General features: G+C 34.2%; 2 protein-coding genes across 2 annotated transcripts in view; one reads left to right on the forward strand and one right to left on the reverse strand.

The window, feature by feature from the left end:
- TRAPPC3L (trafficking protein particle complex subunit 3L) overlaps positions 1-8,834 on the reverse strand; it is a 33,434-nt gene extending 24,600 nt beyond the window's left edge. Inside the window, exons 1-3 of the mRNA XM_049771377.1 lie at positions 8,793-8,834; positions 4,338-4,435; positions 2,341-2,440 (exon numbers count right to left, since the gene is read on the reverse strand). Coding sequence (XP_049627334.1) covers positions 2,341-2,440; positions 4,338-4,435; positions 8,793-8,834 — 240 coding nt within the window. The remainder of the gene's footprint in view (positions 1-2,340; positions 2,441-4,337; positions 4,436-8,792) is intronic.
- An 11,838-nt stretch (positions 8,835-20,672) lies between these two features.
- On the forward strand, positions 20,673-26,267 carry CALHM4 (calcium homeostasis modulator family member 4). The gene is made up of 2 exons (XM_049771366.1): positions 20,673-21,233; positions 25,887-26,267. Exons 1-2 carry the CDS (start codon positions 20,673-20,675, stop codon positions 26,265-26,267), a joined length of 942 nt encoding a protein of 313 aa, XP_049627323.1.
- Positions 26,268-26,908: the final 641 nt, after the last annotated feature.

Raw genomic sequence — 26,908 nt, forward strand, 5'->3', positions numbered from 1 at the left:
CTCCTTTTTAGGTCAAACATACTACTGTATGTTTTTGTTTCTTTTTGGTTGCTGTAACTAGTGATTTGATGTCTGTCTAACCTCAATAGAAGCATTCACTCTATCATAGAGATCCTTTACTATGATCATGGTATTTATTTTCAAACCACTAGATGTCATAATTTGATATACAAGGAAAGCAGAGGCGAATGCTAATTAAGACCTAAAATTAATCAAGACATTAATTAATTAAATTAATTAAGACTTGATAATTAATGCTAATTAGACCTGAAATCACATAATCATTCATTCCCAGAAACAAAAGAATATAAAGCATGGAATAAAGTTAGTCTTTTGCTGTACTTCTATGGACATAGACTTCTTTACTTAATTATCTTCAAGCACATTCTTCTTTTTCCCTTCTCTTTCCTTCTCAGGATCAAGGACAGAGGTGGTAACTTCTCTGAAGGTTATAGCTTATTAAGCATTTGAGAGGGATGTTAGTGATGTTCTATAGGGTGTCTGAAAGGACGATCAAACAAAAGTCACAACTATTGGTTTTACTCTTGACTTTGCTATCATCCAAATCAGCATGTGGCTATGATATTCTTCCTTACCCTTTACCTGCTTGTCTATAAAACCAAAGCTGTGACTTTTAACACCTGCCTCCTCCTAGGAGTACTTAAAAGTTTTAAAATCACAATAATGTTGGAGGGCAGACCTTTTTTTTTTTTTTTTACGATCCCCCTTCCCTCAAGGGCAGACCTTTTAATAAAAATTTTAATCCTAAACAAGTCACCAACAGATGAATATAAAAATAGCCTGGCCATATATTTTTATGTGACTATTCAGGCTTAATTTTAGTAATATTTAAGGAGACACTGTCCTTTCTTCATTGCTAGATTCAATGGTGAAAAGTAGAAAGCATTTTCTCTATCGTCAAGAATAGTTTGCTTACAATTACCATTTTTAGTCAATAAAGTACTGGAATTTTTAGCCAGAAAAAATAAGCAAAAAAAGGGGAGGGTTAAAATTTTCTAAAAAAAGTAAAATTATCTGCAGATGATAGTAACACTATGTATATAGAAAACCCAAAAGATTCTTCAAAAAACTGTTCAAACTAATAATTTCAGTAAAGTTACAGATACAAACTCAATATACAAAAAACAGTTGTTTTGGAATTAGAGAGATAGCACAGAGAGTAGGACATTTGTTCTGTACAGGTAGACCTGGATTAGATCCCAGGAATCCCCTATGTTCCCTAAGCCTGCCAAGAGTATCTAAGCATGGAACCTGAGTAATCCCTGAGTGCCACAGAGAGTGCCCCAAAACCAGAAAAAAATCAGTTGTGCTCTCTACACACTAACAATGAACTATTCAAAGAAATAAATTTAGAAAGAAATTTTCATTTACAAAAATAAATAAAAATACAAATCATTTCAGAAAAGTATAAAACCTAGGATTACACCTAACTCAGGAGAAAAAAAGATGTGTATGTGGAAAATGTTAAAAATATTGATAAAAAAAAGTTAAAAAATATACAAACAAATGGAATTTATTCTCTTTTCATACACTGGAAAAGAAAAAGTCTTACAATTGAATATAGAATCACAAGCACTATGTAAAATTATAATTTTATTTATGTTAAAAGTCAGCTTTGCAATGTTTAATAAAAAGTGATATTGACGACTTTCAGTTGTGAGAATCAAGGGACAGTAAATACCCATCCTCATAAATATCTCACAACTTTAAAAGTCCTTTTTCTAGGTCTTACAAAATTAATAAATTTGGGTTAATAACTATGGACTCAAATATGAAAGAAATACCTTTTTCTAATCTTATTATTTATATATGTGATATATATAATAAATTTAAGTTACTCCATGGTGATTTTAATTTGCTGTTCTTATTTGAGGTCTATGGATTTATTGGAAAAAGTTATTTTTTCCTGGAAAAAAATTGCTTTAAGGAGGAGGGGCTGGGGAAGACATAGAGTATTCAAGACAACCTCTTATGTGATGAAAATTATTATAAAAGGAAGTTAATTGGCTTGTGGCATGTGTGTTTTATTCTACTCCACTCTTTATCTTATTAAAGCAGTTTTCCTATTGGAAGACAAATGTTTTACCACATACATTATGCTCAAAAAAAAAATCTATGGATGCTTAAGTGCCTGAATGCATTGATTTTTGTTCATAACAACCTTATAGCTGCTGAAATAAAATGAATTTTGGTCTTCATCCTTTCTCTTAGCACCTAACAATTAATAATAAATCTATTTACTTAAAGCAGAAAAAACATTAAACTTGAGGAAAATAAAATATTTTAATAATTTATAGTTAGTCTTAAAAATGCATTTACCTGTGCAATTATGTCTATAATTTCTGAATGACTATGACATCTTCTTACACAGGATCGGGCCAAAAAATCTTCTATCAGACGTGTTCCAATACCATATCCCCTATGGATAAAAGAAAGAGTATGGCCTGAAAATAACATCTGAGTAATTTGAAAATTATATTTGACAAAAATATATATAAGCATTTAAAAATAGATTCATCTTTGTAGCACTGGCACTAGTAACAAGTAAAATTAAATATGCCAATGACTATTTGACAATGTTTTCCTTATTTGTGCCATAGAGTAGAGAACACCACATCTAGGACATAGAACTAGTCTCTAACAAGCAGTAGTCTTATCAGTGTGAAGGTTGATAATCTTATCAGTGTGAAGATTGATAATCTTATCAGTGTGAAGGCTGACTCAAACTTGACAGAGAAAATTAAAATTGAAGAATATTGGTGTGTGCAGTCCAATGTCTCTCACTGTCAATAAAATTTCTCATCTTTTTCCAATAATAGAATCAGAAAATAATCCAGTTAACTTGTCTATTTAAATGTTTGTTCTAAATGTTTGTTCTCTTGGCATAATTATTATTGGAGGAGGGCAGGCATGTCTGAAATTGAGTCTGGAAAAAAGGAAAAGAATAGAAAAATCAATTTGTGTTACGAGTACAAGTTTTAGCAGTCAGAATATTTAGTGAAGTTCATTTAAAAAAAAAAAAAAGGACTAAAGTTTGGACAATTCATGCTTCATTCCAGGAAACTAAATCTATAGGACTTGCTTAGAGGGTGTTTGTGCTTTTTTTTTTTTAAGTTCAAATCTAAGAATTCTGAAGGTATTGAAATCTAATAATACAACTGGCTGTGTGGCCAGTATCACTGAACCTCCAACAAAATAGATCTAAAGAATTCAATGTGGTTGAGGAAATAGTACCTTTGATAGTGGTGTTGGGTCACACCCAATGGTGCTCAGGGGCTATTCTTGGCTTGCATTTGGGATTACTTCTAGAAGTGCTTAGGGAGCATAGGGATCATCATATGTGGCACTAAAATGGAACTGGGTTACTTTCAGAAGAGCAAGCACCTTAACCCCTCTTTCTTTCTTTCTTTCTTTCTTAATAATTTTTATTATTATGAATAGTCACTCTGAGACATTGATAATGAGAACTATGATAGAAAGTCAGAAAAGTATAATCAATACTGTGTATATTTTCTTTTTTGATCAATGAGTATGTTACTCCAAAGCAGATTTATATGTGCCTAATTAAAAATGTAAGGCACACTCAGCCTCTAGCACCAAAACCATGTGCTTTAGATTATTGAACTATCTTCCTGGCACCTGTTTAGTGAGTCTTAAGAGGAAAGCAAAAAAGTTAAAGTTAAAATAATAAAAGAACTACAGTAGAAAAAATTATAGTTGGGACTGAAGGGATAACACAGTTCACGTGGCTAACCAGGGTTCATGGCATTCCAAATGGCCGCAGAGTCAGAAGTAACCCTCCCCCCAGCACTGTGGTGTAGCCCCAAAATGAAAAAGAAAAAAAAAGGAAAATTAAAGCTTTCTTTTATTCTTGTCTATAGTTTTTTTAATTGCCTTAATTAACTATCTTTTTTTTAAATATCCTTCCACAGTTGCTCTATGCTGTGGAAATATATTTTCATATTGGAAGGTTATGTTATAAAATAATTTAGAAAAAGTTGATGACATAATATTGTTAACAGAAAATTTCAGATAAAGTAATTAAATAATTGACTCTAAAATGGAAGAAATGAATCTAAAACCAGAAACCTTTATCTTCATGGCTAGGGATGAGTTTCATCCTAGTGCTTGCTTTATGCTATCAGCTCAAATGAAAGTTGTAAGAAACTGTTTTTCTATAAGATGTGGTTCTTTGAAAACAGAAGAACTGGTGAAATGGAGCGAGAATATTCATAAAGGCAGACAAAATGCAGAAAATGTGTATTTCATATTTAAATAATGTATGAAAGACATGAGATAATGAAAGACATACTTACATTTTATCTAAATATTTATTTACATCTTCATCTTTTTCATAATCCTTACAAAGTTGTGCAACCAGAGCTCCATAGGTGAGGACAAAGAGATCTTTATTCTGTAGGAAAGGATGGTTTTATTTTATACACAAAGCATAGATTTCTTTCCTTAAAGTAAAAGATCAGGCCACACTCAGCATTAGTTCGGGTTATCTGGCCCTCTGCTTAGGAATCATTCTTGGTAGGGTTCAAGGTGGTGCTGGGAATCAAATCCAGCTTGGCTACATATTTACCTGCTTTAATATCTCTATAGCCCTCATTGTTGTTGTTGTTGTTGTTGGGTTTTTTGTTTGTTATTTTTGTTTTGTTTTGGGACCACACCCAGTGAATCTGAGGGGTTACTCCTGGCTATGCACTCAGAAATCGTTCCTGGCTTGGGGGACCTTATGGGACGCCAGGGATAGAACCCAGGTCAACCCTGGATCAGCCGCGTGCAACTAATATGCTATCTCTCTGGCCCTTCTGGGTTTTTGTTTGTTTCTGTTTCTTTGTTTTCTTTGTTAGTTTTAAAAACTTGGATGTACTAAGGTTTTACTCCTGGCTCTGCATTCAGAACTTACTTCTGAGGGATTAAATGGTATGCTAGGATTAAGCCCAGGTTTGTCACATTCATAGCAAACATACTACCCTCACTACATTTTCTACAGCCCAGCAATTTTCACTTGGGAATAGATATTGCATGTACATTTCTAAGCATTGCTAGAGTGAAGGTGAATAAAGGAAATAGAAAATAAAGTAATGTAATAATATAATATCTTACATCTTACATGCATTTACTTACATCAATTGACCTGTGATGCAATTTCATCGAGTGTTTTTTCCCTAAAAACTAACAACTTGCTTCTATAGTTTGGTACATGCTGGCCATGATTTAGTTTAAATAATTAAGTGAGACTACTTATGAGTCTGCACAACACCTAATGAGCTACTAATTCTCCAAAGAGTCCATAAGAAAGAACTCAACTGTAGGATAAAATTTGTAAGATTTTGTTTTTCTTTAAACTTAGAGAAAAAAAGAAAATATACTTTCTTTATAACTCTTATAACCCTTATAACTCAAAATATTTCTTAGATTTTGAAATTAATTAAAATGAAAACTAGGGAATGGAGCAGTGGCGAAAGCAGTAAGACATCTGCCTTGTGTGCACTAGCCTAGGTCAGACCACTGTTTGATTCCTCGATGTTCCATATGGTCCTCCAAGCCAGAAGTGATTTCTGAGCGCACAGCCCGGAGTAACCCTGAAGTGTCACTGGGTGTGGCTGAAAAAAATTAAATAATTATATAAATAAATAAAATGAAAACTAAAGTAGAATAGTTTAGGTCTGGTACAGCATAGGGGTTAAGTTGAGAAATAAGAGCAACAGAAAAAGCAAAATTCAATCAATCCATTAAAAAATTTTCCTGTTTTTACTCTGCTAATGAATACCATTTAGGAAAATGAGGCTTTAAGTAATATGTATTACACTGTTCTCATTCCTGCAGTAGACGGAAAGAAGCCTATGGAGGAATGAATAACTTGCCTAGTGGACTGGAGATTACAAGGTCCTCAGATATATTGACTCTGGAACACACAAAAGAAGGCACTGTTTAGAGTAGAAGTTGGTGTGAAGGGGAATGAGAAAGGGAAAATACTGCCAAAAATAGTCTAATTTCTGAATAATCTTGTATTTTCGGATGGTCCAATGAAGAATCCACATTATAGGAGCTATCTTTACCTCCAGATCCAGAGTAGCCTAATACAGTGAGGTATCAAAGGAGATAATATGTATTTAATAATTTTTTAAAGTATAGTCAGAAGTGCCTTGACAAACAAATAGAATTGTTTAATCAAAGTGTTTTTCGAAGTAGCTTTTGTAAAATGTTTGCTAATTGTTGGGGGGTAGGGGGGTTACACTCTGTGGCGCTCAGGGTTATTCCTGACTCTAAGCTCAAAAATCGCTCCTGGCAGGCACCGGGACCATATGGGATGCGAACCACCTCTGTCCTGGGTCAGCTGTATGCAAGGCAAAGGCCCTACTGCTGTGCTATCTCTCCAACCCCATGTTTGCTAATTTTGTTTTGTTTGTTTGTTTATGAGCCACACCCATCAGTGCTTGGACTTACTCCTGGTTCTGCAGTCCAGGTCACTACTGGCAAAACTCAGGGGTCCATCTAGGGTGTAATGGATAGAATTTAGCTTAGCAGCATGCTAATATCAGCATGCTGATATCTATTTCTCTGGTCTTCAATGTTATTTCCTTTTGAGACAAATACTTTCAAAATTGGTCTAGCAGTGTTTACTCTTATGAATAGATTTGTATCACGATAAATGTCAGGTAGAATATTTATTATACCTAAATAAGACTTAAATGGATGGAATATGAATATTATATGGTACATATAATTCATGTTGAAAATATGCATCAAAATGTCAATGCATATAATCTGTATTAAATATTAATTGACATTACATTAAGGGCACAAACATGTTTTATTTAGATAGAAGAAAATAGTACATTAATATTGATACTAGGAAACAAGAGCTGCAAAGCAAGTGACTCGAAAATAATATTGCTAAACAAGTCATTAAAATTTCACCACATATTCAATTTTAATTTTGTTATTATTTAAGGTTTTTTTGAGAACCTAATCATAAATCTCAAAAAATATCTTGTAAGTTAAACCTAAATATCTTCCTAATATTTAGGGAGCCACAGCCAAGGACAGATTACTGCTGTGTGCCAAAGCTGCAGCATGAATTAAGCAAGAGTAAAGGAGAGATAGAGATAGAAAGGAAAGACTGAGACACAGATAAGATTTCTGTAACTACTGTCAGTAAAACAAAATAATTTAAAAAAAAGAGAAAAGGATACAAAGTTCTACCCTAGTTATAAGGCATAACTTGAACATTGAGCCCACGTATGTAATTAAAACCAAGTTGCAATAATGGCCCCTTTTCCTTCTTGACTCTCTCTGTGTTTCTCTCTTATTCTGATGACAGAATAGTAATTTTTTTATATTTTTACTTCCAGCTAGATGTTAAGGTCAATGCCATAAAGGCCAGTTTTCTCATTTTGTCACAACTAAACTCATACCAAAGCCAAATAATGCCACTGATCACAAATGCCTAATATAAATTGTTCTTCATAGTTCTTAAAATAATAATTTTATTATTATATATGTATTATATATAATATTAACATATAAAAAATCGAAACATTATTTCTGGTAGTTTGAATATATCAGGATAAAAAATTTTTTGCTACTTTGTGAATTAAGAGATTTATGACAATGTGAACTATATATGGCCTAATTTTTTTTAACTTTAGAGCTCCACATAAAAAAAATAAGTTTATTGGGCCCGGAGAGATGGCACAGCAGCGTTTGCCTTGCAAGCAGCCAATCCAGGACCAAAGGTGGTTGGTTCGAATCCCGGTGTCCCATATGGTCCCCCGTGCCTGCCAGGAGCTATTTCTGAGCAGACAGCCAGGAGTAATCCCTGAGCATCGCCAGGTGTGGCGCAAAAACCAAAAAAATAAATAAATAAATAAATAAAATAAAATAAAAAATAAGTTTCTGTCCCAGAATAGCAGAGATGGACATTTCCAAGTGGGTATTCCAAAGAATCATACAATTCTAAGTATCTATGATGAAATTACTTAATTTATACTATGCCCATAATTCTTTTGAAACAATAACACTTTAAATTTAATAATTTTCATATATATGACTTCTAAATTACTAAAAATATAATCAGAAGTAATAAAAATAATTATATTGCTCTAATCTGAAAAATAACTAAATTTGTGGCCACAATATTAGTTTAGGAGCTAACCCAGGTTGGTTTCCCAGGTACTCCCTGGGTTCAGGAATAAGTCCTGAGCACTATTGAATGTGACCTAGAAAGCAGACCAAACAAACAAACAAAAAAAATGACAAAATTTATAAGATATAAATAAAATAATATAACTTAAAATTATAATAAAAATACATACATTTTTAAGGTAGAGAAAGTCAGTCATTTATTATTAAGTCTCTTTGGCACTTTATTTCTATTGAGCATAAAATTTACTCATATACATTTTGGTTCCTATTTAATAAAATTTGGAATATATCAATTTATAAGTCTGAAATAAAAAGTTTTGCTAATCTTTCATATGTTCTTTCAAATAAAAGAAAAATTTACACCTAAGGCTAATACTAATCAGAAACGAAGATCCAATATGTATATATGTATATCATATATAAGTAATTACACGTTCTGCTACAGTATATATGCAATAATTGCAACTGTTGCCATAGTCATTCATTAAGCATTTTTTACAGAAAGTCTATATAGAATGACATATTTCAAAATAAATTAAAACTCATTCAAAAAAGCATTATGTCTGTAGAAAACATCTCTTTGAGAATAGGCTTATAAAAAAATATCTTACTATTTTATGGTATTCTGGTTTTCTGTGTGTAGAACGAGACATAGTACTTGATAGATGGAGAAAGCGCTCTTCGATGACTTTTACCTTAGAGATGTATCAAACTTATTTTCTTCAAGTTGCTCCTGTTTTGAAACACAAGTTCTACTTCTGCACTCTACTGCTTTTGCTCTTTACTGTACTGTAAAAGAGAACCATTATAAACAGAATAGTCCTCTGGATGCAACTTGTCTCCAATTAAATACTGCTCCAGTGGTGTGTACAAGTTGTTAAGGCAGAACTGCTGATAATGAGAAGTGGGGCCAAAGCATCAGCTACTGAAAATTCCTTAACCCAAGGGAGTATATGAGTGGTGTTTTGTGCTCTGGCCAAGGCATTGCTTTAAAATCATAAACTGAAACCTTCATAATTCAGGATATATCTAAATGTTAGCATTATTCAGTCTTTTTTATTGATCATTGTGTGAATCTGAGACAGGATCAGCAATCTCTAGTGTCCAGAGATTCAAATCAAATCAACAACTCTAATGGGCATTATATTTTACCCAAAGAATGGGTATTACTGTCCCCGTCTCACATAATTGAAAACATTTAAAGTATCTGTAACTTTTTTCATAAGCAGAAATCTTAAAGAGTAGCAGATTTGGCTGCTGTGTTTTCTTATAAAACTATTGCTAAAAAAAAGGGGGGTGTTCTATAGTTTAATAATGTACAATGATTCTGGCAGAGAAAGCAAGTTCTTAGCATCTGCTCTGCAGTTTCTAAAATGTTATCTATCAAAAGCTCTCTTTTAATATATATACATACATATATATATATATATTTAAGGTTAAAACAAGAAACCATCTCATCTTGTCAACTTCAGGTGCTTAGGGGCAAGAGATTTTTAAAAATAGAAATATAAATCTTAATTTGTAAAAGTAGTTTACTACTTCTGACAGCTTGAGTGGCCTCTTTGTTCTGGAAAATTCTTTCTACAAAGTGACAGCCTTCTGATGACTTTGAAGAAGACTATGATGTAGTTGAAAGAATCTTTAGGGATTTGGAAGGCTCAAACTAAACTGCAACTACACCATTTACTGGCTCTGTGACCTTGGACAAGCCATTTTATTGCTTTATGGTTTAGTTTCCACATCGACAATTGGCAATAATAATACTCACCTCAGATTAATTGTGAGAATCAAAGAGATAATGTGCATTATAAAACACATTATAATGTGCTATAATGCACTATATAAACACTAATTACTATAAATTATCCTCATTGGTAAAGATATGAAAGGAATTGCATAGCAATGAAAGTCTTTGCACCTATTTTCTAAGTTTCTTTCTAAAAAATCAGTTTGCTTCATTTTGGGGCCAAGGGTACTTTATAGCTGCATATTAATTATAATGTTTTAATTTTACTTATACATTTAAATTCAAATACAATAGATCTGTGTTCAGTATTTTAATTATCATTATTTTATAAGATAGAGATATAAAAGTCATAGAGATTTTGTTCACAGTCTGGAGTGAGTACAGTAAGTAGAGTGCTTGCCTTGCATGCACAGTGATTCCTGAGTGAAGAAAGAAAGAGAGAAGGAAGGAAGGAAAGAAAGAAAGAAAGAGAAAAAAGAAAGAAAGAAAGAAAGAAAGAAAGAAAGAAAGAAAGAAAGAAAGAAAGAAAGAAAGAAAGAAAGAAAGAAAGAAAGAAAGAAAGAAAGAGGGATGGAGGGAGGGAGGGAGGGAGTTAGAAAGAGAGGGAGGTAAGGAGGGAGGAGGGAGAGAGAGGAAGGAAGAAGAAAGAAAGAAAGAAAGAAGAAAGAAAGAAAGAAAGAAAGAAAGAAAGAAAAAGAAAAGAAAGAAAGAAAGAAAGAAAGAAAGAAAAGAAAAGAAAGAAAGAAAGAAAGAAAGAAAGAAAGAAAGAAAGAAAGAAAGAAAGAAGGAGAGAGGGAGGTAGAAAGAAACAAGAGAGGAGAGAGGGAGGTAGAAGGGAGGTAGGGAGAGAGGGAGGTAGAGGGAGGAGGAGGGAGGAGGGAGAGAGAGAGGTAGAAAGGGAGAGAGGGAGAGAGGGAGGTAGAAAGGAAGGGAGGGAAGGAGGGAGGAGGGAGAGAGAGAGGGAGAGAGGAAGGAAGAAAAAAGAAAGAAAGAAGAAAGGAGGAAGAGGGAGGAAAGAAGAAAGAAAAAAGAAAGAAAGGGAGGGAGGCAGGAAGAAAGGAGAGGGGAAAGAAGAAAGGAGGAATGAAGAAAGGAAGAAAGAAAATAAAGAAAAATAAAGAAAAAAGAAAGAAAGGAGAAAGAAAGAAAGAAGAAAGAAAGAAAGAAAGGAAAAGAAAGAACAAAAGAAAGAAAGAAATGAAAGAAAGAAAGAAAGAAAGAAAGAAAGAAAGAAAGAAAGAAAGAAAGAAAGAAAGAAAGAAAGAAAGAAAGAAAGAAAGAAAGAAAGAAAGAAAGAAAGAAAGAAAGAAGAGGGAAGGAAGGAAGAGGGAAGGAAGGAAGGAACGAAGGAACGAAGGAAGGAAGGAAGGAAGGAAGGAAGGAAGGAAGGAAGGAAGGAAGGAAGGAAGGAAGGAAGGAAGGAAGGAAGGAAGGAAAAGAGAAAGAAACCAAAATATTTGAAAATAATCGTGTTGATGATTTGCAGGATAACAAGCAACATAGAAGCATTTGGCTAGGTCTGCCTATTCTCCATTAGATAAAACGTTTGTTTGAGTTTTATTTCCATGCTGCATACAACCTAATTATGTTAGAGTAAACTATTTAGAAATAGGCTTTCAAAAACCACTAAGGTATAGTGAAACAATGTTACTAGACCAACTTTGGGGACAATTTTAATTCTAGAGTGTTACACCCCACATAAAGAAACACTCACCAGACGTGGCTTTTGCCTTCCTGGTGCAATATCTAATTTTCCTCTCAAGAATTATCTACCAAAAGGCCCTTTCAGAGAAGTCAATTATTGACCCTTTGCGTGGATTATTGGCTATAATTCTAACACGGCTGTGACATTACATTTTTTCTTTACTATTATTTATTTGAATTTTGTCTCTTTTGCCACTACAGAAATTCGGCCTTAGCTATCTTGCAGTCATTAAAGGAATTTCAGTACCAAAGAAAGCTGTTAAAAGTTCTCTGCTGGCTTAGCATATTTGCAATTTAAAGTTCAGCCAGCTCTCTTTCTGTTAGCCTTTTCACTTCTGAAGGCCAAGTCAAAACATAACATCTTCAAGACAATGGTCTTCTCTCCATGCTTTTGAGCTTCAAAGCAGAATGATTTCTGTCTTGGAAACTCTCCCTGTCACTTTGAATATCTGCTTGCAAACAATTTGGTCAGTGTAGAATTAGATTATTTCATTAGGTATAAATATTGTATCTCTTTCTTTAGTGTTATTCTCTTTCTATTACCAGATCATAGGAAGTGGGTCTTAGCCCCTAGCTAGAATACTATTTCCCTCAGGTTAAGACTATTTGTTATCAGGGGTAAACCAGGATTCCTGCTATCCTTTAATTTACATCAGTAATGACACCTAGGGCCAGAAAACTTCTTTGATATGTAAGAATTCAGTCTTCCTTTTATCCTCTAACTCCTAACTAAAACCAATTCTATTCTAAGGTTACTAAACACCCTAAGCTATGTGATTTGTTCTTAAATCAAACAATGTACATTGCATTCTTTTCATGTTACCACTGCCTCTTTCTCCCTTTATATACTCCCTTGCCTAAGATTAAAATTTGTCGCACTCTTTCCAGAGATGTGTCGACCCCACACATACTGCGTGTGGTATCATTATTTCATATTTCATATTCGTCCGCTTCGTGTTTCCGCTTATTCCCAGTGAGAGTTTATCTGATCCACTAAGGTTTTGCCTGGGGATGCAACATGTCCGCAGCACTAGAGGAAATATTTTCTAACATAAATAAACTTTATATACTTGGTGGCAGAGTAATGGTAACACAGGAATCAGTTTCATAGTATGGTAACAACAGCTCCACGGTGAGAATTCAAAACAGGATGACTGCATTAGAACAATCTACTCTTTCTCTGAACTATGGATCATCCCCTCTCTGAACACTGAGTTATAATTCTGGGCCTAAAGAAGAAATCTCTGCTAAGTGCTATTATACAAGAATATACCACATGCAAGCATAGCTATATACACTGGCATTGAAGTCACTGTTTTGTCTGTTTTCAGACTGTGAAATCCACTGCTTTCAGAATCTCTAAATGAAATGTTTCTTTGGTTCTATCATTTTAGGTATAACTACTACAAAGCCAACAAGGAGGTTATATTTCTCATAGTTAGCCAAAGCAAACAGAAAACAAAGAAGAACCATGCTAAAAATAATGCAGAAGCAGGGCTGGAATGATAGGTTGAAAACTTGTCTAGCATACACTGTGCCAGGTCCTATCCCCAGCATTTTATAGGTCTCCTGCGCTGTATCAGGAGTAATCCCTGAGAGCAGAGCCATGGGGAACAAACACCTGAGTGTTGTCAGGGGTGAGGCCTCAAAAGAAAATACACAAATAAGATAATGCAGAAGTTAAAGCAAGTCCTCTTTCATTAATAGTTGTGTTTTTTTTTTTCTTTCGGTTTTTGGGTCATACCCGCAGAGCTCAGGGGTTACTCCTGGCTCTATACTCAGAAATCGCTCCTGGCAGGCTCCTGGGACCATACGGGATGCCGGAATTCAAACTACCATCCTTCTGCATACAAGGCAAATGCCCTATCTCCATGCTATCTCTTTGGCCCCTCATTAATAGTTTTTTTCTTTCAGTATCGTAGAACTGACTTTAGAGTTGGGATTGATTGAAGATATTCTGAAATTTCATCATATCTGTACTATAGTCATTCAACACAAGAAAATGGTCAACTAGGGAATTATATTATTCTAGTTCTTTGGGAGATAACAGGGCTGCTGAGTAGAGATATGACATATTAAAAGAGGAACATGTATACTGATCTTGTTAACTTCAGTAACTATCATAAGAGATTATCCCTAAATATTCAGACAAGGCAAAGCTACAATAATGCTTAGAGAAGCTCTTTATCTTTTTATTAATTTTTTTATTTTCTCTACTATTGAAGCTGTATTGTGTGTGAGTTCATTTTTCTTCTTTTGTTTTACTAAGACACCATAATTTACAGTTATTCATAATAGAGATCTTCAGACATGCAAATATTCCTACTTCAGTACCACCACTCATGTCTCCTTCCCTTCACCAATATCCCCAGGTTACTTCCTACTCACCAGCCTGCCAATTGGCAGGCATATAACAAATTAATTTCATCTTATTTATTCTAACAAGCTAAGGAATTGTCAAAAATAAGCCAATAAGAGTCACTCTGTGATGATTAATTGCTGACTATATTAACTATATAAATATGTTAATTAAATATTAAAAATGTATAAGATCACTTTGAAAGTTAGGATTAAACATAACTTTCTTGGGCCCGGAGAGATAGCACAGAGGCGTTTGCCTTGCAAGCAGCCGATCCAGGACCAAAGGTGGTTGGTTCGAATCCCGGTGTCCCATATGGTCCCCCATGCCTGCCAGGAGCTATTTCTGAGCAGACAGCCAGGAGTAACCCCTGAGCACCGCCGGGTGTGGCCGAAAAAACCAAAAAAAAACAAAAAAAAAACATAACTTTCTTAATCAAGTAGAGTTAGTGAGTTTGAGTGTCATACTTAATACCACATTTTGAGAAATTTAAACTGTCCTTTAGAGAAGATCTTTTATTGTTTTTCTTTGGTTTTTTTTTTTTTTGTTTGTTTGTTTTGGGCCACATCCATTGATGCTCAGGGATTACTTCTGGCTATGCACTCAGAAATCACTCCTGGCTTGGGGAGACCATATGGGACAACAGGAGATTGAACCTGTGTCTGTCCTAGGCTAGCGCTTGCAAGGGAGACACCCTATCTCTAGTGCCACTGCTCCGGCGCCTAGAGAAGTTCTTTTAATGCTTTTTGCAAAACTGGTTTCTAGGCTATGAATTCCCTAAGCTGTTTCTTCTCCATGAAACTCTGCACTGTTCCTTCAAATTTGAATTATTGGTGGTAGGAAATGTTCTTTGGTAAAAGATATTGTACATTGTAAGACTGAAACTCAATCATGAACTATTTTGTCATTGATGATTTTGTCAAAATCAAGTACAAGTTTGTAAAAAAAAAAAGAATAATAATAAAGTCAACACTGCAAAGTCAAAAATCTGAATTATAATTTATCTTGATATTATTATTATTACTTTTTTTGTTTGTTTTTGGGTCACATCAGGCAGCGCTCAGGGGTTACTCCTGGCTCTATGCTCAGAAATTCCTCCTGGCAGGCTTGGGTGACAATATGGGATGCCAGGATTCGAAACACTGATCTTCTGCATGCAAGGCAGATGCCCTACCTCCATGCTATCTCTCTGGTCCCTCATTTTATCATTTTTGATTCACAGACTTTCGTTTGCTAGATCTGCAATACACTTTAGGGACTTTTTTTTTATGTATTTAAGTTCATTTTTTGATCTTACTGCTTTCTGTATTCTTTCTCTATCTTTGGCTTTTGTCATTTTAAGTACTAAGTTTTGGAGTTTTCCTAATTGAGTCTATTTTAGTTGAAACACTTCAGGCCTATTGTCGTCGTGCCTGTAATTCGTAACTGGGAAATTCTTATCGATGATTTTTTAACTATTGTTTTTTAATATAATTTCTTTATAAAGCACTGTGATTACCTATATGTCTTCAGGAATTCCAATGAATCTACATTCTCCTACCCCTGCTGATTCTCATATTGTTCCCTTGAATTCATTCCACAGTTATCTGGTATGTTCTTTTCTTTTCAGACTATTTTCACCTTCTGCTGTTTCCTAAAGTGATTTTATCCTGATCTTGAAACTCCTTGATCTTTTGCTCAATTATTATTATTCTGCTATTCAGAGTTTCTTTGACTTTTGTATATTATCTACCATATTCTCCATTTTTTCAGTTCTTCCATATTCTGCAGTTCTTCCATTTCTAATTATAGTAGTTTCTTTTTTTGACTCATATTTCCTTGTACTTTGCTGTAATGTTTTGAACTTGTTGAACATCACCATGGTTGCATGATTATTTACTGGTGTTTTTTATGTCCTCAATGATATTGTTTTCACTCACTGAGCTTGGTGGGCTTCTATGTGTTTTCTTCACCAGTTTTCAAGCACTCTTATTGTGTTGGGGGGTGAATTTTTTGTTAAGACCCTTGATGCTGAGGGATTATACTGGGCTTGCATTCTTTATTTTCTGCCTGGCTTCACCAAATTATAAGATGAGTAACTGTGAGCAATGTGTAATTTATTGAGAAGATCTGTTTTGCATCCACTAATATGGTCATGTGATTCAGAAGCTGAGTGTGGGTTAATATGATGCAGAATAGGTGTGCATACTGCTGATCTCACTAGTAGAAAAGAAGCTCTACTTCACATTCTGGATGAGATTCAAGTAAGGGGGAAGCCTTACTTGGAATAGAGAGCAAAAAGGTCAGGAGCTATATTGTTGTTGAAGCTTATTTTAATGGAATTTCTTGCATGAAATCAGTTGATCTGCTCATATACATGCCCTTTCATGACAACTCTGGCTAACAAATCTGATATTCCTAATTCATTTAACAACATGCACTCAGAGGTAATGGATCTTGCTGAAACTTTACATATTGGATATACAGTCAGTAGCAAGATCTCTTAACAAGTAAACAATATGTCTGTAGCTCTCAAAATAATGTTGAAATAATTGGAGCTGAAACAAAGAGTTTATGCACTTGTTTTACACACAGCAGCCCTTGGTTTGATTTTAGACATCTTATACGATCTCCCGAACCCATTAGGAGTGATTCCTGAGTGCAAAGCTAGGAGTAATCCCTGAGCATGGCCAGTTGTGGCCCAAAAATCAATCAAAGAAAACATTAGTAAATTCAAATCATTGAAAAATTGGACATGGTGCTGAAGATGTAAATCATTATTTCTTTAATATAATATTAATAAAAAAAAACTTTAGGGGTTGGAGTAATAGCATAGCATAGGGTATTTGTTTTACACGTGGCCTACCTGGGACAGACCCAGGTCCCTGCCATCCCATATGAAACCCCGTGCCTGCCAGGAGCGATTTTTGAGCACAGAGCCAAGAGTAACCCCTGAGTTCTTCCTGGTGTGGTCTCAAAACAAAAACAAAACAAACAACAACAACAAAAATCCTTAGAGTTATCATCAAAAAATGACTTTTTAGCAAGAATGTGACAGTCTCTCCAATAGTGACTTATAGTCAATTAGCATTTTATCCTTTCTTGCATCGTTCTCTTAATGAACAGTACTTTTATTTACCCTCTACTTCTGTATAGTACTTTAACTGGCATTTAATGTGCAAATATAAGCTCAAACAAGACAAGATGTGGCTACTTAACCATCAAACTCTACTGAATTAGTCATAGACTTCCAACTTTTAAATAAAAAAATGAAGAACTGGTGGAGTTGAAATATCTGGTACCCTCCTTAATTGTATTTATCTTTCTTCTTCTTCTTTTCTTCTTCTTCTTCTTCTTCTTCTTCTTCTTCTTCTTCTTCTTCTTCTTCTTCTTCTTCTTCTTCTTCTTCTTCTTCTTCTTCTTCTTCTTCTTCTTCTTCTTCTTCTTCAGTGGAACCATTACTCAGGCCTTTATTCTCATTATTCTTACATATGTTTTTAAATTATTCAGGTGACCGTAAGGAATATCTAATGTTGGGCACCATGTATAGCTGGCCCAGTGACCATCTCCAGACTCCAGTCCTTTAAGTGCAGCTGGATATGAACCTTTCCCCAAACAAGAATGTAGTGTTACTGTATGTTCTAAAACATATTGTATGTGTACTACTGTTTGCATTTCTTCTTAATAATTACTTGTTAGAATTTGTCTGTATGAAGTGAATTTACCAAGGCTGTACATTGGGATTGCAGGGTGGGGGCAAAGTTCTTAAAATCTTTTCTTTTTTTTTAGTTTTTGGGCCACACTCAAAGGCACTCAGGGGTTACTCCTAGTTATGAGCTCAGAAATCGCTCCTGGCAAGCTCAGGGATCATATGGGATGCTGGGAATCAAACCTGGGTCAGTCCCATGTTTGCTACATGCAAGAAAACCCCAACCGCTGTGCCATATCTCAGGCCCAGTTCATAAAATCTTACATTCTTGGGGTCGGAGCCCCAAGAACGTGCCATCTTTATAGTGCTCAAGGGACCATATGGGATGGTGGGGTTTGAACATGAGTTAGCTGCATGCAAGGCAAGGACCCTACCACTGCACTATCTCTCTGGTCCCTGAACCATATCTTATCTAGCTCTCATAAGCCAAGTCAGTTTTTCTCCCTGCTTGATTAACCCAGAACAAGATATGATGTAAATAGAAATAGCCCTTATGTTCGAATTTCACCAGACTTCGTTGAACTATCCAATCCAAAGTTTTTCTCCTGTTATAGTTTTTCTTTCCTAGAGAAACTCCAGTGAAGTTCCTGGCCTAAGCTCCTTTCTCCTTTCTTCCTCCTAATCAAACTAAGTGTTCTCATATGTTCCCCAATGGACTGTCATGCCCTATTTTCTTGTCAAATGCAAATATTAAGTTCTTTTCATGTAATTAGCCTTTCTGATTCATTATTTAATCCTATCCATAAAGAATATCCCATGGAAACAAATTGATAGAGCTCCACAAAGTTATTCCATGCTCTAGGTTAGCCTTTTCTTCTTATTCCTCCTTTTGACTTCCTATGTAATAATTTGTCTATTTTCTCCAAGTGAATTAATTTATGTTTTTATAATTATGTAGAGTAATTTATTCAGATTTCTTACCTGAATCTTTTTATTCAGGAAATTATATTGAGAGTTCCTTTTGTTATTATATACATGTATATTGATAGCTTATTCTTTTTCTTTTCCTGAGAGCATTCTCTTTTATGAATATATATCAATTGGTTGACCTCATCACCTTGTTGAACATTTACACTATTTCTAGTTATCAGTTATTATTAGTAAAACTACTATGGACCTTGATGCATTTGTTTTCATGTGCACATGTTTTCATTGCTCTTAAGTAGAGATAAATAACTGAGTTACTTATCACATGCTATCTAACTTTTAACAATTCTCTGAAGTGTTTTATTCATTTTATATTCCCAGCATCAGTATATATGCAGTCCTCCTCTACATTTGATATGGTCAGTATTTTAAATTTTGTTAGTTTTCATAGCGGTATTTTATTATACCTACACATTGCCTTAGCTACAGCTTTTTAAATAAAGATGCTATTTACAGGTAATAAAAACTTTAAACATATTGTAATCATTAGTTTTTTCTCCTATGTCTTTCCTGTGAATTTTTTTACTCATAGTAAAAAATATCTCCTTTTCTCCTCATGATCTTTAGAGTTACTTTTCCCTTGCCTTTAAGAATCTTGTTTATTTGAGGTGGGGGCCCTCCCACGCAATGCTCATAGACAATTGGATGATACAGAGCTTCTAAGGTTCTGAGGTGCCACCATGGCAGTGCTCCAGGTGTCTCCACTTGGTGATGCCCCGGGGAATATGTGTGGGCTGGATTAAAATGGATTGGCTGTATGAAAAGCATGAGTTTTAAATTTTGCATTGTCTCACTGTTTATTTTGTTCTGTCTTGAGTGCTCACTTGGCTGACTTAAACCTCTGAAAATACTCTGTGGTTTCTATTGTTACCACATTTGTCAGTATATTGTCATTCTTTTGTAGCTTTTTTGTGTCTTTATTGGTAGCCTTTAAAATGTGATTTTTCACATTCTGTAGTCTTACTATGATGTGTCTTAGGTTGTTCTTTGCTTATTTACATTACTTAGACCACCCAACACTTCTGATGTGGCAGATTTCTTCAATTCTACATAATGCAGTTATTTCCCTTCAGTATCCCTTTGCTTTTAATTATTCTAGAACTGCTACTACACAAATCATGGAGGTGATTTTTAAAATATGTTGTGTAGTTTTATGTCTTTGTTTTTATTTCATTTGGGTTGAATTCCTTAACATTATTTTTACTTCACTAATTATATATTAATTATGACCATTTGCCACACTTTTTAAAAAATTTATGATATTCACTAGAGCAAAATTTAATTCAATCTTTTAAACACAAGTTACATAATAAAAATTTATAATGAATGATAGAAAATGCCAAAAATTACCTTAAGCATTTACTCATTTTGTTTCTAGATATAAAATGTTGATAATCCCAAAATACATAATAAGATCATATGATGTAAATTTATAGCTCAAGTTTTATAGAAATAAATTGTTATAGTAAATTAGCACTAACATTTAACGCAAAGTTAGAATTTTTTAACTTTATACATAGCCTTGCCTTATTTTTCTCTTTGGGGTGAAAGTTTTTGGAATCTTCTGCAAGAATTCAAGTTATGGATATTTCAGACAGCTCTAAATTTTGGATCACCTCCATATATGGTATTTTCCTAATTATTATTTATGTTATAATTTTATGATAACAAAAACATTGACCTAGTAAAAATCCGAGAATATCCTGTTTTGCTTATTTTGGTGGTGCAGAGCATTTTGTGCCACAGAAAAAGCATATAGCAAAATGGAAAAAATTTGCTTCACTACTCGTGATCTTCTTTTCAGAGGAAAGATATACTGAAGAACCACGCTCTTTTAATTTATGACATGAATCTCTAGTTGTTTGCAGTTGTAAATCATCAGTGTATTTATTAGCTCAGGGTCCATAAAGTACATACGGAAAGATGCAAGAATCCTTTAAACATGCAAGAATGTTGGGACACTGGACACAACCAGTTTAACCAGTAAGGTCCCATAAAATGATTATACCCATGGAGTCTGATGATCAGAAAGAGCTACTGGCTGATTTGTGGAAGAGCTTCTCAGGATGAGTCCAACTCTAAACAATATTTTATCTTCTCTGCAGAGAAGTGGAACATGCATTAATTCTTTAATTGCTGCTTTGACGATTGCTGGACAACAACTGTTTTCTTCTTTTACATTTGGATGTCCCTGTCAGGTCGGGAAAAATTTCTATTATGGTTCTGCATTTTTAATCATTCCAACCTTGATACTTCTGGTTGTTGGCTATGCTCTGAGAAGTCAAACATGGAAAATCACCAGTGACTACTGCTGCAGATGTGCCTCTCCACATCAGAAAGTGAGCCTTCTGGAGCGCAAGCTGGCTTGCCTTCAATTCTTCAGCATCACTGGGAGGGCACTTGTTGCTCCATTAACGTGGCTGGCAGTGACCTTATTAAGAGGTACCTACTATGAATGTGCAGCAAGTGAATTCACGTCGGTGGACCAATATCCAGTGTTTGACAATGTCAGTGCTAACAAAAGGGAAAAAATCTTGGCTGAGTTTCCATGCTTCACATTAACTGAGTCTGAAGATATGATACTCGCAAGAGATAACATAGCCCTTCTGCACAGATACCAATCTCAAGTAAGTTCTTTTTTTTTTTTTCTTATGCTATCCTATTAACAATGCTTTTGGAAACACTTTATACATTTTCCTTTCCTCATATATCCTCATTATAGAACAGAAACTAGACATCATTGATAAAAATGATTCCTACTGAGTATCTACATAGATCTAGTCAGGAAATTGGGCTCCAAAATTTGTAGATTTGAATTTGAATCTTGCTTTGCCATTTATTACCCTGTGAAAACTTAAATAAATTATTGAATTTACCCAAGTATTACTCTTCTCAGCTATAAATAAAATATCTACCACATAGGAGCTAAAACATTTAAAGTGCACAGTAATCCTTTGGCTACCCTACCCCCTGCTGGGTAAGTAAATGCTTCACTTCATCCTTCTTTTACTTCTTTTATTGGGGGAGCAGGAAAAAAGTTTGAGCCACATCTGGTGTCCTCATGGTTTACTCCTGATTCTGTTCTCAGGGATCACTTTTAGTAGTGCCTGCGATTATCTGAGGTGTATGCACAGCATACAATTTACTCTGTACTCTCTCTTCAAGTCCTCTTTGACTTTCTTAAATAAATGCTTGCTATAAACTCTTAATAAACAAAGAGAGTGTTCAGTACTGTGTCCAAAATCTATATTTTAAAAATGATTTAAAAGTATTCTGACTGGAATCTGAATGATACTATAGTGGGTAGGGCATTTTGCTTTGCACACTGCCGACTCAGGTTTGATCCCAAGATCCCATATGGTCCTTGCAGCCCTGCCAGGAGTGACTTCTAAATGCAGAGCCAGGAGTAACCCCTGAGCATTTCCAGGTGTGGCCTCCAAACCAAACCAAACAAAAAAACCCACAAAAGTATTGTGTTATTATATTATTAAATGCATTTCTATTAATATACACTTAAACACATTCTCTAATGAAATTCCATATAATATTTGAAAGTCTTAATTACAACTAAAATAAACTTAAATTATGATTATAAACATAGTGCTTATTAACCAGTTTTGTGAGAGAGGTTGGGGTAAGAAGGAAATAAAGCTGAACCAATTGTATTTATAGGTCTTTTAAATTAAAAAATTAATTTTTGTAGAAAAGTATTGACCTTCTGTTTCTTCAAAGGATTTTAGGAAAAACATTTTCAAGTCATATAGTACAGTAAAATCTTGCTATTTGGGCTAGAGATAGTACAACAGGTAAAGCATTTGCCTTGCACACAGCAGACTGGGTTCAATCCCTGATCTCTAATATGGTCTTATGTGTAAGACCCCAGAGCATAGAACCACGATAAGGCATGATCACTTCTAGATGTGATCCCCTACCTCCCAAAACATCAAAACAATAGCCCCCAAATTAAAAAATAATCTTGTTATTTGGGCATTCTACACTTAAACTGTCCACATTCCAATTGTGGTTCATAATTCTTGTCTTTCACTTTATGAGGTTTTCTCTATGGAGCTGCCCGTGATCTCTTGAGAACATTTCTTTTCTCTGCTTTTAAATAAAATTTCCTAACCCTAAAAAAGTATTGTTATTATATTATTAAATGTATTTCTATTAATATACACTTAAACATGTTCTTTAATGAAATTCCATCTAATATTTGAAAGTCTTAATTACAATTAAAAATAAACTTAAATTATGATTATAAACATAGTGTTTATTAACCAGTTTTGTGAGAGAGGTTGGGGTAAGAAGGAAATAAAGCTGAACCAATTGTATTTATTTTATACAAAAACGTATTTTTTTTTTTTGTGGAGGTGGTGACTTCTGGCTCTGTGCTAGTCACTTCATCATGACTGGTCAGTTCTTGGGGGACCATAAGGGTGGCTGACCACTGTCATGCACATCCAAGGGCAATTATCTCAACTCATGTACGATCTCTCTGGCTTCAACAATCATACTCTTTTAAACCACTTATTGTAAAGGCATACAATTTTTAACCCAGATTCCTTTCTGCTATTAAACTTTAAAATTTATCTATCATATAGTTGAAAAATTTAGGACAAAAGCACAGAAAATAGAAGTTTTGCATAATTAGATATCCCATTAAGACTGTGTTTGTCATGGTGCTTAAATAAAGATATTTAAAAGAAAAGCATTAACAAATTATAAAAAATAGATTGTGTTTGTCTCAATATTTTCATGTATTAGCCCTAAAGTGGAGATAGAAGAATTCAGTGCAGCTAGGTGAAAGTAAATAAAATAAAGAGGTAGCAATTTTATATTTGGAAAAAGTTATTCCATAATAAATAAACATTAAGATATAATGTTCAATAATAAAAATTTATGTAAATTAAAAATAAAATGTTTTATTTATTACACTCAGAGATGTCAATAAATGGTTCAGACTTAGGGAGGCTTTCAGTTGTATGCCATTAGTCAATGAGTTTATTTTTGGTGTAGTGATTTAAAAGAAACTAAGTTTTATTGTGATGTTTATTATATGCTATATAAACATTTCATATAAACTCTGATACTTATAATCTAGATATGTATAATTTATCTTATTTTATAGATAAGAAAACTGAAGCTCAGAGAGTTCATATAGCAGAATTCATCAGTGACAAGATATTAAAAATTCATACTATTTCCATTTTACCATGACACTTTTTGCAAATAATTTTTACTTCAGTTTTTCTTTAAGTTGTAGAAAAAAATGTATATAAATATCTGAATTTATATAAAATGTCTGAATCCCCAGAGGCATCATGTAAAACATGATTGGAGGTCAACTTGCTGACAAATTAATGGGTATCTGAGATGGTCTTAAATCTATGTGCTGGTCTCTATTATGTTAAATTTTGATGAATCACTTTGTTGGCTTTTCCTCTCATAGAGTGATATTTTCCTGCTTTGCACACATGACTTGTAATGTGTCAGAAACTGCATAAGAGACTGTCACCTCTCAGAGTACTACTGGCCTTGCTAAATATGTAGAAATTATCTCTATGCAATCTGAGCTAAATCATTCAAAAAGAATAATTCAAAGTAAAAGATTCTGAGATGAGAAAACGGCTGTTTGTCAGTCTTTAAGTTGGAAACTCTATAGTTATAAATAAAGTTCAGATCATTTTCCAGTCAAATTATATTTCAAAATAAAACTATAGAATTCATCAACAAACACCAATTTGAAGGAAAGAAAAATGAAAAGCAGAACAATAAACTGCATTTTGTTTAATGATATGGAAGTCTGATTAGTATCTTCCTTTTGAGATTGCAAAAAAAGAAGGAGCAATCCTATGACCTGTGCAAATACCAAGATCTCTAGTTACAGAGGCATGATTTTATCATTCACGACTGAGCAAAAAGTTTCCAAACATCACTAAAGGACCTAGGGGAGAGAATAAGAGCATGTACGGAGCCTGTAGTTATTCCCATGACAGTGTACTTCATGGGTGGAGAAACACTGTATTTCTTAGGCCAAAGGAATTCCCTTTCTAATCTCCCCAATATTTACTGTGCTATGCAAAAAAATAGCTCAAATTAATATTTTTGTTATTGCTTGTTTTTTATTTGAATTTTTGTTTGTGCTTTGCTTTTTTTTTTATCTCAGGACCATGGTTATTGTTTTGTGGTTGTCTTTATTGCTGTGGTGCTTTTTGGGTTTCTTTTTGGTTTGATTTTTTTTGCATTCTTGTTATGTTTTTCTTCCTTTTTCCCTTTCTCCTCTAAAATTGATATTTATAGCCTCTAGAATGACTCCTCCCAGTTTTTTGCTTGCTTGATTTTTGCCCCCTCCTTTTCTTTTCTTCTTTTTCTTTCCTTCTAACAGAAGTACATAACTTGAACCATGTTGTTCTGCCTCACGAATTGGAGGAGAAATAATGGAGGGTACCAAGACCAAACAGTCATATGAACATCGAGTAGAAATAAAAAAATGATCAGACTTGAACACCAAATCTAAAGCCAATGACAACAGAATTGATACTCAATCTACAACAAGCTAGACACAGAGGGAACCACTAATAATAACTGCCCGGAGTCAAAGGAGTGGGATACGGGATGCATGCTGGGAACAGGGGTGGAGAGAGAACAAAATTGGTGGTGGGAATGCCCCTGATTCAATCTCACTATGTACCTAAAATATTACTGTGAGAGATTTGTAATCCACTGTGGTCAAAATAAAAGTTATTAAAAAAAAAAAAAGAAGGAGCAATCCAGGAAGACATGGCAATAAATGCTTGTTGGCACATCATTGAGGCACCTTAGGAAATCACCATTATTATATAGCATATCATTTGCATCACCATCATTATCAAATAATTATTAAGTGCTGAAAGAACTTATGAGCCTATACCTGAGTGTTAAAAAATAAGACTGAATTAAAAGTAAAGTATATAATTTATGTACCTTATGCAAGGGTAATTGCTCTGTGATCATGCCTGCCATCCCCAAGATAGCACTTAGAATTCATTTCAAGTTAACTGGTCAAAATTCACTGTAACCCAGAGCCCAGGTTAAAATAGTTGTGTCTATATCTTCTCTTTCTACTACTCTCATATCTATTTCTAATTATGCTGATCAGCATTTTGTAAATATGTTAGACTAGAAAGGAAAATTTCATATCCATATTTTAATTTACAGCTTTGTAGGAATCCCTCTCATATTATAATTGTAACTTGACTATTCACTGTATTGGCATTGTCTGTTTCTCTTTTAAATTGAAGATGCTGGGCTGGATTTTGATCATTTTGATAACCATTGCTGTGCTTGTCTCCCGCTGTGTGGCGAGGTGTTGCACACCCTTCACCTCTCTGCAGTATTATTACTGGAATAACCATCTCCAGAATGAGAGGGAGCTCTTTCAACAAGCTGCAGAGCAGCATTCACGATTCCTCATCAGACAGCGCATACAGAAACTATTTGGTTTCATTCCTGGAAATGAAGAAGTCAAAAACATCCGTATTCCTTCATGTCAGGACTGGAAAGATATTTCTGCACCCAGTCTCTTGTGCTTGGATGAGGACTTTCAAGGTCACTATAGCTTCCTAAGAGACAGAGTAGATGAAGAGAATGAAGACAAATCAGAAGGCATTGAATTAAAATGATTGCAATAACAGTTCATTATAAATTGTTCACAATTCACGTTGCTTAACAGATTATTTTTATGAGAATGGAATTTAAATGTAATATGTTAATATTTTCTCTCTTTAGTTGTTTTTTCATATAAGCTCTTTCAAAATTCTATTTTCAAAATAAATCTAATAATTCTATCAATTTCTCTTCTTAAAATTTTCAGTGATGCTGTTAATGTCTATTTAAACAATAAGAAATTTGAAATTATATAAAGTATAATTTAATTTGGGGGCCGAAGAGGTGTGTAGGTAGAGTGTAGGTAGATCAGCCTTGGACACAGCTGATCCAGGATAGCCGATGGTTTGAATCCCAGAATCCCATATGGTCTCCCTTGCCTGCCAGAAGTGATTTCTGAGTGCAGAGCCAGGAGTAATGCCTGAGCACCACCAGATGTGACCAAAAAACTGAAGACAAAAAATAATTAATTTGGTTCTTTTACTTATTAGTCCTATGAAAATTATTATTTTGAATCCTACTTTATTATCTGCATGTAAGAGTTACTTGATAGGGCTTCCAGGATTAAATGTGAGAATATAAACACAACAGACAGCACAATATCTTTAAGAAATTAGTGCTGATAAAAACTACTCTCTCACTTTCTCTTTTCCTCCCA

The sequence above is a fragment of the Suncus etruscus genome, chromosome 4 (genome assembly GCF_024139225.1).
Source record: "Suncus etruscus isolate mSunEtr1 chromosome 4, mSunEtr1.pri.cur, whole genome shotgun sequence".
Classification (NCBI taxonomy): domain Eukaryota; kingdom Metazoa; phylum Chordata; class Mammalia; order Eulipotyphla; family Soricidae; genus Suncus; species Suncus etruscus.

Coding starts and splice junctions, on each gene's coding strand:
- CALHM4 (XM_049771366.1), top strand. CDS start 20,673: ATGAGTCCAACTCTAAACAATATTTTATCTTCTCTGCAGAGAAGTGGA. Junction 21,234..25,886: donor TGCACAGATACCAATCTCAA/GTAAGTTCTTTT, acceptor TTTAAATTGAAG/ATGCTGGGCTGGATTTTGAT.